The sequence below is a fragment of the Pararge aegeria genome, chromosome 4 (genome assembly GCF_905163445.1).
Source record: "Pararge aegeria chromosome 4, ilParAegt1.1, whole genome shotgun sequence".
NCBI lineage: Eukaryota > Metazoa > Arthropoda > Insecta > Lepidoptera > Nymphalidae > Pararge > Pararge aegeria.
The window spans coordinates 6,314,730-6,330,932 of NC_053183.1; the positions used below are offsets into that span (position 1 = coordinate 6,314,730).

The 16,203-nt window shown below is 33.9% G+C and overlaps 4 protein-coding genes across 4 annotated transcripts; 2 read left to right on the top strand and 2 right to left on the bottom strand.

The window, feature by feature from the left end:
• Positions 1 to 125: 125 nt before the first annotated feature.
• LOC120637736 (1-acyl-sn-glycerol-3-phosphate acyltransferase alpha) lies at positions 126 to 1,905 on the bottom strand. The gene is made up of 5 exons (XM_039909713.1): positions 1,714 to 1,905; positions 1,511 to 1,644; positions 1,244 to 1,425; positions 985 to 1,150; positions 126 to 900 (listed from the first exon to the last, which is right to left on the bottom strand). The coding sequence occupies exons 1-5, from the start codon at positions 1,902 to 1,904 to the stop codon at positions 746 to 748; spliced, it is 828 nt and encodes a 275-aa protein (XP_039765647.1). The 5' UTR covers position 1,905; the 3' UTR covers positions 126 to 745.
• Positions 1,906 to 4,362: 2,457 nt separating this feature from the next.
• Positions 4,363 to 7,549, top strand: LOC120623240 (60S ribosomal protein L5). The gene is made up of 7 exons (XM_039889158.1): positions 4,363 to 4,505; positions 4,989 to 5,102; positions 5,177 to 5,326; positions 5,716 to 5,876; positions 6,227 to 6,385; positions 6,688 to 6,805; positions 7,329 to 7,549. The coding sequence occupies exons 1-7, from the start codon at positions 4,503 to 4,505 to the stop codon at positions 7,515 to 7,517; spliced, it is 894 nt and encodes a 297-aa protein (XP_039745092.1). The 5' UTR covers positions 4,363 to 4,502; the 3' UTR covers positions 7,518 to 7,549.
• A 2,726-nt stretch (positions 7,550 to 10,275) lies between these two features.
• LOC120623425 lies at positions 10,276 to 13,107 on the bottom strand. The gene is made up of 2 exons (XM_039889451.1): positions 12,743 to 13,107; positions 10,276 to 11,439 (listed from the first exon to the last, which is right to left on the bottom strand). Exons 1-2 carry the CDS (start codon positions 12,918 to 12,920, stop codon positions 10,814 to 10,816), a joined length of 804 nt encoding a protein of 267 aa, XP_039745385.1. The 5' UTR covers positions 12,921 to 13,107; the 3' UTR covers positions 10,276 to 10,813.
• A 511-nt stretch (positions 13,108 to 13,618) lies between these two features.
• Positions 13,619 to 16,203, top strand: LOC120637542 (gastrula zinc finger protein XlCGF26.1-like). The gene is made up of 3 exons (XM_039909364.1): positions 13,619 to 14,126; positions 14,957 to 15,605; positions 15,925 to 16,203. The coding sequence occupies exons 1-3, from the start codon at positions 13,745 to 13,747 to the stop codon at positions 16,193 to 16,195; spliced, it is 1,302 nt and encodes a 433-aa protein (XP_039765298.1). The 5' UTR covers positions 13,619 to 13,744; the 3' UTR covers positions 16,196 to 16,203.

Sequence of the window (16,203 nt, forward strand, 5' to 3'; positions counted from 1 at the left end):
TTGCTCTCATAATAGGGGTAAACCTTGTACTAAAGAATACTGTTTTATAAATTTAATAACACAAGGGGTAAATAACTAATTAAAGCTTCTGCTTGAATAGTAATGCAATAAATTCATTTGGCAGTGGCGGCGCATAAAACCTGACTGCATTGGTTTGCGAGGTATTGAAATATGTCTGAGTGGTTAGAAGCAAATCTGCAATTTTCGGTTGGAAAATTAGGTCAATTAGTATTAAAAAAAATACAACTTTTTCATTAATTATAGATGTCACTGAAGTGGAATTCTTGCAATTTGTAAATGCAAACAATGCGAGAAAATAACGCTGCTAGCAAGAGAAGCTTTAGTGATTTATTATATTCATATGTTATATAACAATCATAGAAGTAAATGCAGCTTAGTTCTTTATAAAATGTTTTTACCCTGCATATACCAGCCATGAGGCTAAATGTCAATTGCCACTTTTTTTTTTAAATTGTTTTTAAGAAGCCTAAATAAGAGTAACAAACTTTTAGTGCCACCTTTATTGAGGGTTTCCTTAAATATCTAATAATAAATTAATGTAATAATAATAAATAATGAATGACTATAACAAAGAACACAAGGTGCTTTGAACTTTGGTTTTTTAACTTAAATATATCATTGACATAAATTAATACAAATTAAACTGATTTGAACCAAATTTCTTCATGGTTTTGCTTATTAAATAAGACTAGATTATTAAAAACCTTGTTTTTTAAACAAAAGCTTAGATTGCTATTTTTTTTTGCTTAGCTAAATCTTTAGAACTTTCATTGAAAACGTCAATCATTTGATGACGGACAACATCAGAAAGAGCTTCTAAGTCATCCCTGGTCATTCCTTTTGTAGGAATGGGTGGCAAAGTAGTGATAACTACTTTTCCTGCAACAAAAGAATTCAGAGTAATATTTAACATAAATAATATTTAATAAAAAAAAATTGTAAGTACAGTCATAATCCATTTACCTGGTTCGAATGTCTTAGTTTCACTGTCAAGAAAATAATACTGGCTAAATACCACAGGCATTATTGGAATTTGGGCATCAATTGCTAAATAAAATGCACCTTTTTTAAACGGCTGTATACATCCTTTGTTATACCGCGCTCCTTCAGGAAACACCCACAGTTTAGTCTAAAACAATAAATATATTATTTAAAAGACCATTCTAGGTCTTTTAAATAATATAATTAAAATATTATGTGAAATATGAATAAAGCTTTATACCTTCTCTTGAATAACTCTAGCGGTGGCTTGTTTCATTAGTAGTCGCGCTTTTTCAGTTTTTAATCGATCGATAAAAACTAATCCAGAGAGCCAAGCTCCAAATCCAAATGCACCAGCAAACATTAAAGGTCTTTTGGCAACAACAGTACATCGCTTCATACGGGGCCACATTTCGAACATACCTAAATCAATAAGATAAATTATTGATAAATGCAATAACTTTCTATTCATGTCTATATATTTTATTAATTTAGCATCACCACAAACCTAAAATATCTAATGAACTTTGATGGTTTGAAATAACGATGTATGATTGTTCATTATCCCAATTTTCCAATCCTCGTAATTCCCATTCTATACCAACGATATGTGAAGCGTAGCGACAAAACCGGGAAGCTACTCTGTAAAATAAAATTGAATTAAGAGTAGGTGAGCACAGAAAGACTTGTAAGAAATAATCAATAACTTACATTAGGTTCGTAACGTCGCGAGGATATAATAACACTACGGGTAATAAAACTGTACACGTTATTAATACATAAGCATAGTATAAGAAAAACTTCAAGTAATATCGGAAAAAATTGCATTTTTCGTACAAAAATGGCAAGGTAAATATAAAACCCGCCAAAAATAACTCAGGATATGAATAGGAGGAAGCCATAACGAACCATAGACAAAAGAAAAAATAAATTGGCGAACTTTGTGTGTTACCATAACAATTTTTACATATCTCTCATTTGTATCCTGTTTGATATTTTTATTTTTTCAAGTATAACATTAAATTAATTTCACTGGCGATATTTATGGCATTTCTTGAGAAATATACACACAGATGTTTCGACACAAAAGTGTTTTGGCTAGTCAACGCTAGATGGCGCTGATATGGTTTGATGAGAATTCCATTTATTTCCTTATTTATTTGCACTTTTCTCTGATAATTATGGCAAAGGCTGACAAAGGTCTTGTGGTTCAAGGGAAATTAGAAGGTACCAGGGCACGCGGTTGCGAGTCACCGCCGCAACGAGGCTCCTCTACATGAATGTTAGAGAAGAGTGGCGACGGATTGTAAAGCGAGCCACAGCCCTGCACTCCCAGATAACTTGCGACCACGACCAGCCTGTCAAGACTGTAACGACTAGAATAGTCCAGTAATTTAACCTTAATAAGGTAAGAATCTCGGAATTCGAGATACCCATCTGTAAGTCTGTAAATACTTGTATATTGAAACCCAAAAAGTTGTCCAAAACCTACATAATAGCAGATAGATTAGTAGGAATATTTATTGCATTTAATTAACTCAATATTCATACAAATTAGCATACAAATTAAATATAATAAGTTTTTAAATACGTAAATTTTTGCTATTCATAACTTAAATCCATACTAATATTAAAAATGGGAAAGTAACTCTGTCTACCTGCTTGTTTGTTACCATTTTACGACTAAATGGCTAAACAGATCGTAATGAAACTTGGCGATTACATAATTTGAGATAGACATAAGCTCTCTTTTGTCTTAAAAAATAAAATTAAAGGGGGTGAAATAAGGGATCAAAGTTTGTATGAAAGTTAGATACTGCGAAATCAGCATTAACAAAAAGTTAACAGCTTTAAATAACAAAATCTATATAAATTATTTTAAAAAATATCCTTCAAATGGTGGTAAAATAACCCTTTACAAGATATTGCTTTTCCCGAGGCCGGGGAGCTAATGGTTGAGGAGTTCTCCCAGCACAATCAGCTTTTATAATCTGATGAATATAAATTCAACAACCAAACCTTCAAAAATAATTGGTTGCCTGTAAAGTCGGTATACGGGCGAAAGTTTTACGTGACAACGACTTTGAGTGGTAAAATAATTTTAATGTGAATATTCATTCGTATAGTAGGATGAAATAATAGTAACAATTTAAAACATTTATTTATACAAAGAATTATATTTAAAACATTAATTTATACAAAGAATCTCGCACTGAATTTCATATTAACAAAATTTTATTTTTACCTTTACACATACATACGTATTTATATACAAATATACATACAATAACTTGCAATACATTTGCGTACAATGAAACAGCGTTTACTACAAAGGGACGCGTGCCTTTCACTTTTTATGTCTGTCTCTCTCGCTCTTAGGCGGGCTAACCATGCCCGAGTGGAAGAGACGCGTGCCTCTCACTCGCTCTCATTGTGAGCGCATAACGTGAGCGGAGCGTAACGCAGTTTCTTGAAGTGTCACCCGGCAAACCAATTTATAAGACGTTGTCACGTCAATAAATAATATGGATATTGATATATATTGCATCGTCTCTTGTTTTTCTTGATTATGTTCTTATTGCTTACAAATACTTAAAATTGGCTATGAAGAAAACAATTATATTGAAGAAAATATATGTGACTAAATATTTACCTGACACTTGTACATATAAACTTCGGCACTCCAGTTGGTATGGTTGGTTGGTATATGGAGTAAAAAAAATTTACTTGTCTCAAAATGATTTGGTTTTAGCGTTATTTTTTTAAATTTTAAGGTTAATGGGGAATCTACTAATATAAATTCACCGACAAATTTGTTTTCAAAATTTATGTAGGCGACTGAGAGCAAGGTATTTGAAAATAATACACTAGCAACACTAATGTTTTTAGTATTAGTAATAATACTAAAATAAAATAATAAAAGTAATACTAAAAACATTAGTTTACATCGTAGTACAACAAAAATTTAAATTATTTACATCGTATATTCAACAAAGACGAGTCAGTTTCTTTATCCTCTATATATTTGAACTCTATTAAATATAATTATGAGTACCTAATTAGGAGTAAAAACCAGTGTTACACCAGCTTATTTCCGAGCACTGCAGCCAAAAACTCAAACAATATCCCATAGTACACAACCACAAGGCTTTATCAGATCCGAGGTGCTGGAAATGAAAAAAAGATCCAAACTGAAATAATAAACGAATTTGTTTGGTGGATTTTTATACTTTCGAGATTTCTTCTTCTTTTGATTTATGGCTTTTCGTAGTGCCAAAACAGCACAATGTAAACTTTCGAGATTGTAAAGATTTCATCATTTTCATGACATGACATTTCATCGTGGTTTCTTATTTTTACTCTGTTCAAAATCACGTCAAAAATTGACAGTACATAGAAAAGTGTAAACCATAAAGTTTTAACAAGATCCATTCTTCCTTTCTTGGGTTACTGCCCGTGGAGTAACCGAAGTACAGTTTTGCTTGTTTAAAAATTATAAAATGGTGAGCTTAATCTAATAAATAATATTAACAGTGGATTGTGCTTATTGTTACTAATCATTCTATGTGTGTATTTGTTATTTAAATGGCAGGATGATTAAAATACTTGCAGATAATTCTTTTGTACCTTGTCGCTAGATCCTTTCTAGCTTCATTCGAATAGAATTCGTAACTAATATTGAAAGACCATTGATATATTCATTATATTACTTTCATTGCACGTTTCAATGTGATATAAAGTTAAATGAAAATTGTACTGATTCGGTTTCCTAACCTATGATGAAAAACGGACACATGCGCGTCATCTTATTTTGCCGACGATACATATTCGATCGGTTTTACTCATGTTTTATGAGTATTGCTACATCGATTTGTTTTCATAGGCAATAAATATGATTATAAACTTACTCTGAAACAGTTATCTGTTAGAATATTATTATTATAAGGTTCAATGTCGTTGTTCAACATTTTTTTTTATTTTGGTAGGGGTTCGTGAAAGTTGTGAAGAATAAGCAATACTTTAAGCGGTATCAAGTCAAATTCAAGAGGCGTCGTGAGGGCAAAACTGACTATTATGCACGAAAACGACTTGTTGTACAGGTATGTTTGCAGTCTTAAAGATTCACTGAAAGTATTTTATTGACATAACATCTTAGATTTGTTTCTCTTTTTAGGATAAGAATAAATACAACACGCCTAAATATCGTCTAATCGTCCGTCTATCAAACAAGGATGTGACATGCCAAGTGGCTTATTCCCGCATTGAAGGAGACCACATTGTCTGTGCTGCCTACTCACATGAATTACCTCATTATGGTATAAAAGTAAGTAAAATACGAATTACTACCAGCAGTAGTTGTAAACGAATATTAGGAATTGTACAACATGCTCTTAAAGAACTCTCAATACATTGGCATAGCTGTCCTTATCTGTATGAACATATTTTGTTCTCAAGGAGGGTGTAGCACAATCTTAGTGCAATAAATATCAAAGAGAATTTTAACTATGTGTTGTACTTTAGAAAGTTTTAAGAAAGGAAACCTAGAATTGGTTTTAGATTATATTTTAATATTGTGATGATTTTGAACGGGCGGTCTGAAGCAGGGACAATGCATTCACCATGTTGCCATATGTTCAATACTGAATAACTTCCAATCAAAGATCTTTGCACAACATTATTAAGTAAATAATTAAATAAGTATATTTTTGTCAGGTGGGTTTAACTAACTATGCTGCTGCTTACTGCACTGGACTACTACTGGCTAGACGACTGCTCCAGAGGCTGGGCCTAGACTCTTTATATGCTGGAGCTACTGAAGTCACTGGTGACGAGTTCAATGTTGAACCGGTTGATGATGGACCTGGTGCATTTAGGTATGCTTTCCTTTCTATACTATCCTTAATAAATGGATTATAAAAACAATGCTTGTGTGGTATGCATTGTGTATGTTTACTTATATGAGTGGATTAACACAAAAGCTTTAAGCTCATGCCAACAACACATCAGTATTATTTGAGAACACATGTTATTGTTTAATTTTATTATACATTGTTGTTTAACATTTGCAAAAACAATTATTATGATGATATATTACGGGCGGACAGAGAGCACACCTTAGGGACAGTGCAGCAATGTTGTAATGTAATTTACTGAATAAATAATGTATGTTATTAAATACCAAAATTAAAATATCTGGATCTCTAAATACTTAATTATATTATAGATGTTATTTGGATGTTGGCTTAGCACGCACAACAACTGGTGCTAGAGTATTTGGAGCTATGAAAGGAGCAGTTGATGGTGGTCTGAATGTTCCACATTCCATCAAGAGATTCCCAGGTTATGATGCTGAAGCAAAGAAATTTAATGCAGAAGTACACAGGTATGAATGAGTTAGGTTTTATTTTATAAATGATATATATATATAATTATGCTCCAATCATCCTTCGGTAAATAGGAAATCTATTAATCGATCAGCTTTTGAGGAGCAAAATGATAATGCTACTCTTTTGGTTGTCAAATTAAATTATTTCCTTAGTTTTTTTGAACCGGTGTGGCATACATTCAATTAAATATAGAAATTTAAGTAAGATTATGCATACATAATTTATAAAATATTAAATTTACATATTCTTTGTAGATCATTCTTGAGTTTAAGCCAATAACAAATATTTGTCTTTGTAGGGCTCACATATTTGGTCTTCATGTAGCTGAATACATGAGAAATCTTGAACAAGAAGATGAAGACTCGTTTAAGAGACAGTTTGGCAAATACATCAAATTGGGAGTTGCTGCTGATGCTGTACGTATAACATATTTGGATTATTAATGTTACGTCCAACCAAATTACTGCATGGTCTAAATACTACAGTGGTGTCGAAGTTGGACTAAAGAAAATAGGCACTATATCTTTATGTTCTTTTTAAATAGTTTTTAAAAAGAATCTCTTTGAAGAAGCATTGCTACATAATTTTATAAATGTATAGGCAAAGCATTGCCTTTGTCCATAACCATGACGTAAAAACTGTTTTATGTTATAATTATTAGCTGATGCCTGTGACTACATCTGTGTGGATTAAGGTTTATCAAAAATACTGTATGAACAGGCAACCAATATCCTATCTCCTATAGATGCAGTAATTTTATCGAAATGCCTAATAGCAAGGGCAAAAGGCTACAAACTAACTAGTACCTTAGTTTTTTAAATATATTTACATATTTTAAGACATACTTTTTTAGACAGTAATAAACCATTTCTTTTAATTCATGATGTATTGTCTTTGATTGAAACAATAATGACTAACTAGAAATAATTTTGCCATCAGATTGAAAGCTTGTACAAGAAGGCGCATGAAACAATACGTGCAGATCCATCTCACAAGAAGAAGGAAGCAAAGAAGGATCCGGCAAAACAAAAACGCTGGAGCAAGCGCAAGCTGAATCTGGCTGAGAGGAAGAACAGGATCAAGCAAAAGAAAGAATCGTTCATTAAAAGATTGCAAGCAGAAGCTTGAAAGGTTTCCAATGAAATAAATCTTTAATGGAGTTCAGATTTTTATTTAATCTCAAAATATGTACATTTTTTTTGCCACTTGTTATGCCACCAACTTGATCCACCAGTGACGTGAAAAGAAATGGTCATTCTTCGTCGTACATGTCGTTACGTAAATTATTCACGTTTAATTCTTGTTAAAGGTTTAAATCGAATATTAAGAAATAACTAGGTATATCGGATCGAAATATGTATATTTAAAAACTTAATATCTTAAAAAAGGTTCTTTACAGTACAGAAATATGTATGGGAAATCCCCGCGATTTATGTCTATTTCATCAGAGCGGCCATGGTTTTATAAATACATAATTCTGGCTAGGTACTTTGTCTGCAAGTATTCGCCGTTAGTAAGACGAGGCACCTTTCATTATTAGTCCGGAAAAATTAAGAGTGAAGTTACATAAACTCCCAACAAGCTGAAATTCAGTGAAATTGTTCAAAACAATTATAAACAATGTCTAGAAGTTCCCGTGTATAGACAAAATTTTATTCAAGGTTAAAGGTCAAAAAAATGAGTTCGCGATTTTCAGCGAAACTTAAGTTTTATCTATGGAGGGTAGAGGTAAGGAGAGTCGTCTTATATGGGAGAAATGTTGAAAAAGTGTCCAGTTGTTGCGCTAAATAACAGTTCAAAAATCCTCCACAATGGCGCTGGTGGATGCACAGTGTATGGTATGAATGTAGCAATCGTAGATGAATAAGAGCTAGTTCAGACATGGCGGATTCCGCGCGGATGCAAATCGCGCGGTTCTAAACGCAAGTGTTCAGACAGGCGCGGATGTACATGCGGAGTGCCGTTATTCGCATAGGGTGACAGTCCAATCATGGAAGTCGAAGAAGCAATATGTGTGTACTTGTTGCTCCGTAAAAAAGAAAGAAAGAAGAAACGGCAGTATTGGGTGCATCCAATATTACGCGATCGGTTTACTCATGGTCAGTTTCAGACTTTATATCCAAAATTAAGAAGTTTTGAACCAAAATTCTTCAATTATTTGAGAATGTCGATAAATTCATTTGATGAATTATTAGAAATGATGAGTAAACAAATTGAATCTAATGATACCCATATGAGGTCAAGCGTGTCCCCAGAAGAAAAACTCGTGATCACATTAAGGTAAGATATTTATTTTATACGTCAGAATATATATTTTGTACTATAGAAGACTGTGAATCGTCAGTGCTATTGCATGATAAAGGCGATGGAGACTCTCCTGGTACTATTGTAGAATATCCAGTGAAATATCCTTGTGGGTTTGAATATTGTTGGTTTTGCCAAAATACTGCATTAGGCGTGTTTTGCTGGCTCGTGATATGAATAGGCGATGGTAATTTCTGCCCTTTCTGTATTACCTGGAGCAATTCAATTTTAGTAGCCAATCGTTTATTTTCTGGAACTTTCTTTAACTCTTTATACAATGACATGCAAAAAAGTTTATCATCATCATCTTGCTTTGACATACTTTCTTGTATTTGTCTTTGTATTTTATCTCTTGATTCAATACTATTTTCTAATATGTTAGACAATCGCTCTTCTGAAGTAATTTTAGTTTTCTTCCTTTTATTGGGTACCGGTTGTATTTCACGTGCATTTACAAAATTATCTAGCTTTTGGTCAATGTTCCGAATTTCTTCATTTTTGGCTTCATCTATGTTTGTGATAGTTTCTTTGTTTTCTATCGTCTTCTGAAGAAAAGAAAGCCGGTCGAAATACATGTATTTTGAACCTTTACATGCACCAGAACCAGAAGGAATTGATTTGCCTTTCTTGAATTCCTTATTATAAGCATCACGGATAAACGTGAATATAGACTTTGCCGAAGACATAATAAAGGCCTGTTGCGTGCTACACAATTTTGTTAGAACTAGAGATGGTATACAGTATGAAGATACTTTACATACTGCGCCAATGAGTAATCTTATTACATTACATGCAGGAAGGGGTACACCATCATCATTAAACATTAGAGACAAATATGCTAATTACTTTGTGAATGAGGGTCGTGTAGAATGGCAAGACACGAAAATATGAAATTAAAATTGTTACAGTTCGCGCCAAATAACTAAACTCAAGATGGCGCGTCGCGTTGGTGGGTTGTACATATTACAGTTAATAGCTATACGTTACTGTGGTAACGTGATAGTTTTCCCGCGCTCGTTACGTACCGCCAAACAACGTTATACACATTTCAGTTATTTGGGGTGGACTGTCTATTACAAAACATGTAAACTACCCTGGTAAAATGTATAATTAAATGTCTACTGACCAAAAAGAACCTTCTTTTCCAAAGAATCCTCATTTTCTCCAAAAATCTCCACCAGCTCCTGCCAAGCTCCGTTTTTAATCGTTTTGTTAGAATATTCTGCACATTGGATGTTCCACAAAGCAGGTCTTTTTTCCACCTCATCGATGAATAGCTCGGTGTCGAAGCGATCCATTGTCACCGTCCGATACGCGCGGCTTCCGCGGAGCAACTGAACGCCCTCTAGGTACGTCAAGTAAATAAAACCGAGCGGCGACCGCGCGAATTCATTTTCTCGGTTGAGCCGCGCGGATTGTCAATCCGTGCGGACAGGTATGAACGATTTGTAAGGCGCTAATGTAATAAGGATCCGCGCGGTTCAACCGCGCGATTTGCATCCGCGCGGAATCCGCCATGTCTGAACTAGCTCTTAAAGTATGCCCAGTTAAAAAATTTAATGTCATTATCGACTTAGGGCTTGAACACAAAACTGCGATACGACGCGATGCGAATTCGCAACGCAGAAAGTTGCGACACGAATTGCTGCGATGCGATTTCGTGCGGCAAGGCGTCTCCCAGGGTGAACATTCCTTCGACGACCGTCAACCGTACTAAACGTATTTTAAATTGAATACTAGGTCGTGACATGGATCGTAAAAAGAAGTGTGCACTTTTGTTATTGCTAAGGAGATACAGGAAAAAGAAACAAAGAAGATTTTGGGTTCATCCATTTATTACTGTTATGAATCCCGATGGGAACTATTTCCATCTAAAATATGAAGCTTTGAAAACCGACGAAAAAAAATTTTTTGAGTATTTTAGAATGAGCATATCTTCATTCGAACAGCTTTTAAGTTTATTATCACCATATCTTCAGAAACGATCGTACAAGGGGAGAATTCCTGTTATGCCTCTGGAAATGATTGGCCTCACTATCCGGTAAGTAAAGTAAAACATTAATTGTTTACATAAGTTTTTATTGAGAAAAGAGTTTTCCAAATATTACAATCGATTAAATTTACGTAAAATCAAAGTCTTCTTCAGTTGAAAGTGTGCTTAATATGCTTGAGGTAGAAAAATCATTACTAGGTGAATCAATTTGATCTGGTATGTAACTCGCAGATGACTGTGGACGTACAAGTGGCGTTTGTTGAGATGTAGCGAAATGTTGAGTTTGATAGCCACCCTGGTAGTTGCTATTCGGATAGTAGTAGCCGTGAGGTTGATGCAATTCTGTTAAAATTTGAAGAACTCTGCTCTGAAAGATTAGTGTTTTATTGTCATCTAACCTTTCAAGAGATGGTAGAATACCTTTAAAAAAAGATATGTGTCTATTCTCCGTTTCCTTTAAAATCTTTACAATATCATCTTCAAAATTATTATTAACCATCTTTCTTTTTGGTGGTTGCTTTTGGTAACGTGTTTTAGATGAACCTTCTTGATTATCTGGCTCATTTTCTAAATCTTTTATACTGGTAGTGGTCTCATTTTGTAAATTTTTCTTAAGAAATTGTAATTGTTTGTACAGATGGTATTCTTTTATATTTTTTGATCCAGACCCTGACCTACTTGCATCTTTGAGTTTCTTTTCATATTTATTAAAGGTATCCTTAATCCCCCTCCATCTTTGTATTACTGAATTACCTGCAAAAAAAATAGACAATATTTAATTTATGTATGTTTATATCGTTTTAGGTTAGTGTTCTTTACTTTTCAAGTTTATTATATAAATTAATCCTTTTTTTTTCTATTTATGTTACAGATTCCTAGCGACCGGAAATGAAATCAGAAATATACATTTAGATTATTATCGAGGAATAAGTACAGTTGCTAAAATAATACGATTAGTTTGTAGTGCAATATGGAAATTTTGTTTAAATGAAAACATACCAAAAATAACGCAACAGCTGTTTGAAGAAATTGCTGCGAACTTTGACAAGAAAGCCAACTTCCCTAACTGTATTGGAGCCGTTGATGGGAAACATATTCGTATTCGTAGTCCCTCAAACAGTGGATCACTTTTTTTTAATTACAAGGGCTACAATTCAATAGTTTTGTTAGCTATTGTTGACTCGAAATACAGATTCATCTATGTGGACATAGGAGCGTATGGAAAGGAAAGCGACTCCACTATTTTCCACAACACGAAATTGTACGACTTACTGATGAGAGGTGATTTGCCTACACCAACATCGAGGCCGTTACCGGGTTTTCAAGAACCGGTTCCATTTGTTTTTGTCGGAGACGAAGCTTTTTCTATTTCGAATAATGTCATGCGCCCTTATTCTGGCAAGCATTTGTCCGTTAAACAAAGAGTATTCAACTACCGTTTGAGTAGGGCAAGAAGATATGTCGAGTGTACTTTCGGCATACTGGCCAATAAGTGGCGAATATTTCACCGGCCCATTAACGTCTCATATAATTTTGCAATAGACATTGTCAAGGCTTGTTGCATACTACATAACTTTGTAATTAACCGTGATGGATTAGACACCCCTGTTGAAATGATCATAGATTCTGAACTACAACCACTTCAACAACAACTTACCACTTCGAATGTAGGTAGTCAGGTAGTAAGTGCAAATATAATAAGAAACGAATATTCGGATTACTTTACTAGTGAAGTTGGAGCATTAAGCTGGCAACTACAAAAAATTTAAGAATATACAATGCGGCTTACATTGCTGCTCGCTTTCTTGATATTAAGTCAATACAACAGGTACAAAAGGATCACATCGCAAAACTAAAAATCGGCCCAGTGCGAGTCGAACTCGCGCACGAAGGGTTCCGTACTATTATCTATAATAGAAAACACGTTTATTGTATGGGGACCCCCCTTAATATATATATTTTTTTAATTTTTAGTATTTGTTGTTATAGCGGCAACGGAAATACATCATTTGTGAAAATTTCAGCTTTCTAGCTATCACGGTTTTTGTCTACTTACCAAGTTTAGTTTTTTCATTGTTTTCTTTTTCCTCGAAATTTGGAAATAAACTTTTACATACGTCCTTCCAAGCATCTTGTTTGATGAATTTGTTTTTATAATCTTCATTACTAGTGTCCCAAAGAACAGGGCGCTCCTCAATCAGTGATATTAAAAAATCAACGTCGTACTCTGTCATTTTTTTACATTAAAGTACACGTCTTGCCCACGCGCAGTCTCAGAGCGAACTAAACATAATATGGTCAACAAGTGTGACGTAACATCGCAGAAATACGCGATGCGAATCAGTTCGTATGTTCTTGCGGTGGGTCGTGCGAGGTCGCAGGTTTTTGCGATGCGACGTCGCACCGCAGTTTTGTGTACAAGCCCTAAAGTAGTTAATTATTGAGAATTTCAACAACTTGCGTTGTACAAAATATTGTGGTAAATATAACCTTACTTCCTTGTATCTCCATACTTCCTTGTTTATTTTTCAAGCCTACTCTAACAATATTTATATTTGGCGCTTCTTTTAAGAGTTACCCTGATGCAAATGTGGCGCCATCCTAATTTAATACATTTTGACGACACTTTTTCATATACACATGACTCTCCTTACCTCTACCCTCCATAGGTACTATGTATTATTATTAATTAATCGGTGACTGACACTTGATCACGTGATCTGACGCCACATGGCTTTACGCCTTACTATGAGATCGAAAGTATTGAACACTAAAGACATAGCTTTATGCCTTACAATCAAATAAGACAATAATTAACCTTTCATGCACACATGGCTGATACTGGCACTGAATACATGGCTGTACGGTGATATACCTTTGCCTTTTCCCTAAGGGAAAAAATTAAGAAAATAAAAAAGTGATCTGACGCCATGTATGTTTATATTTATTTTTAAAAACTAACTTGCAGATTCAAACTTTTGCTTCCTTTATTTTATTCAAAAAATATTTTTTTCCATTCCAACTGCATTGTTAATTATAAAGGTTTAGTTAAATATAAATGGATATTACTCCTGAAACGGCTGATCCTGAAACCGTTCTTACGGATACTTGTAGAGTTTGTTTATTGAAAGTGGCAAAAGCAACATATTTATTTTCAGCAGAATCAATTGATATACTAGAAAAGTTGCATTCATGTTTTCAATTGACTTTAACCTATAAAAAATATTTACCTTCTGTTATTTGTGATAGTTGTATAGAAGAGTTGAATATTGCTTATAATTTTCGCCAAAAATGTGTAAGCATTGAAGAGCGCTTTTCTATTCTGATACAAATAACTGATCATAATGAAGACAATAATATTGATGATCCTGTAGAGCTCAAGGACGATATTTCTGAGAAAGTAGAGATTTTAAAACATGATAGTGAAGATAAATTGTCAGGTAACAAAACTGCCATGTAACAAAGGTTGCCCACACATGTCAATGTTATTGACAATATTATTTACCAATACTTCAACTCTTCAATACTCACAGACCATATTAATAACAATATGCAGAATATTGTTAATAATATTGAAGTGTGTAAGGTGAGCCTACAATAAATACTATAACATAGAAGTTAGACAGTCCATAGTTTATCCAGTAAAATTTAAAAAATCCTGTCGCTCCTAGCTTATCTGATTTCCACAAACATGAACAGCTATAGTTTGCCAGTTTGGAATAGAGATAACTTCAATCTTTAATTATCACTAGCTTTATTTTATACCAAATATGCCCACAAGCATAACAGATATTACTTACCACAAATTTGTAAAAAGATCCTTTTTATCTTTATTACTCGGAATGGTGAGTTACTAATGAGTCTCTCACAATTGTGTCAACTTTGTTACTCTTTGCAATATTTTTTTACATAATGGTGCCCAACGGGTCACATCCAAGTGACAGTGTGAATCCATGGGAAAAAAAATCCCAATGAGCGGCAGTGAGGCTCACCCTTGTTTTTGGCGTTTACAATGCTAAAAATATAGTTATCATTATTTTACTCAAATAATTTGTTGCACTGGTAAGATGGAAAGTACAAGGTAAGGATAGAATAAGTGAAGAAGACCTAGCAAACCTCTATATTGTGAGGTTCACCAAAGAGACTGGTAGGTTTCAGGGTGGGATGCTGCCGGGACACCAGTAAACCTGACTCAATCATAGGGAATAGGGTGGAATATGTGCAATGGCAGGTGTCCCCTCATTAAATATATATAAATAATTTGTTACAGGAATTCAAGAGATATCCAAAATCAATTATAGTGTTGAAAAAGATACTTTTCTATGTACTCTTTGTAATAAGGCACTCAAAAGTGAAGCATCATTGGCCAAGCACAATGTGTCTATGCATCAGAAAAGGAAACATTTGGGTAAAGTGACAGGTTTTGGGCCTGATCGCCGCTATCATTGTACCAAGTGTTCTTATTGCACTCCTCACAGCCAGACCTTAGTGAATCATATGAGAAGGCACAATGGAGATCGACCTTATTGTTGTCACTGTGGCAAAACATTTACACAAGCTTCAAGCTTGAATGCACATAGAAAGACGCATAGTAATACTACATATTTTACTTGTACCATTTGTGGAAAACAGTTCAAACATGCATTTACATTAAAGAAACACCTCAATGTGCATGGGGCAGGAAAGTTTTTATGTGATATCTGTAATAAACAATTGAAGTCCAGACAGTCTCTACAAGACCACATGTATCGACATTATAACATTCGCAATTACAATTGTGAGGACTGTGGTGATACATTTGTAACACATTCTGAACTGCTAAACCACAAGAAGAAACATGGTATGATAAAGAGAGTAGAGTGTCACCTCTGTGGTTATAAAACTCATACAAAAAAGACTTTAATTATTCATTTAAAAAGGTACATCTTTATTAATTAAAATTTAGTTTCTATGATTTTTTGCAACAAGTAATATACTGAATCAATTGTTGCATTCTTTGTTTTAATAAGTTGAGCAAGCCACAAATTGATTTAATATCCAACTAGTATTTGTAAGCTCATTGAAGCCACAGTTAAAGTGTTGATGGATGGTTAAGCTATTATTCAAGTGCAAGGGCATGTGACATATCTTCTGAGGTGACTAGCACTTGCAAGTGGACTATAGTATTAATATAAGTAATATTTTACTTTATACATTTTTTTTCTTTTTAAGATTAATTGTTTCCTTTTTGAATTATAGACATGCTGGTGATAAATCTTTTAAATGTGGTTTATGTCAAATAACCTTCTATACAAATGGTGATCTACAGCGTCATGCACGTGTACACACACATGAAAAACCATATCCATGTCCAGTTTGTACTCAAAAATTTGCACATAGCACTAGTCTCAACAAACATATGAATACCGTACATGGCATCAAATTTAAGTGGGCAGATGTCAAAGGAAAAGAGTTGGGAATGGAAAAAAGTTCTAAGTTTTCTTGGGTAGAAAATGTAATAAAACAGTGATTTTTAAA

Coding starts and splice junctions, on each gene's coding strand:
- LOC120637736 (XM_039909713.1), bottom strand. CDS start 1,904: ATGGCTTCCTCCTATTCATATCCTGAGTTATTTTTGGCGGGTTTTATA. Junction 1,151..1,243: donor CTAGAGTTATTCAAGAGAAG/GTATAAAGCTTT, acceptor TTATTGTTTTAG/ACTAAACTGTGGGTGTTTCC. Junction 901..984: donor AACTAAGACATTCGAACCAG/GTAAATGGATTA, acceptor CTTTTGTTGCAG/GAAAAGTAGTTATCACTACT.
- LOC120623240 (XM_039889158.1), top strand. Junction 6,386..6,687: donor TTTAATGCAGAAGTACACAG/GTATGAATGAGT, acceptor TTGTCTTTGTAG/GGCTCACATATTTGGTCTTC. Junction 6,806..7,328: donor TGGGAGTTGCTGCTGATGCT/GTACGTATAACA, acceptor TTTTGCCATCAG/ATTGAAAGCTTGTACAAGAA.
- LOC120623425 (XM_039889451.1), bottom strand. CDS start 12,920: ATGACAGAGTACGACGTTGATTTTTTAATATCACTGATTGAGGAGCGC. Junction 11,440..12,742: donor CAATGAAAAAACTAAACTTG/GTAAGTAGACAA, acceptor TTTTTTTTGCAG/GTAATTCAGTAATACAAAGA.
- LOC120637542 (XM_039909364.1), top strand. CDS start 13,745: ATGGATATTACTCCTGAAACGGCTGATCCTGAAACCGTTCTTACGGAT. Junction 14,127..14,956: donor TAGTGAAGATAAATTGTCAG/GTAACAAAACTG, acceptor AATTTGTTACAG/GAATTCAAGAGATATCCAAA. Junction 15,606..15,924: donor TTAATTATTCATTTAAAAAG/GTACATCTTTAT, acceptor TTTGAATTATAG/ACATGCTGGTGATAAATCTT.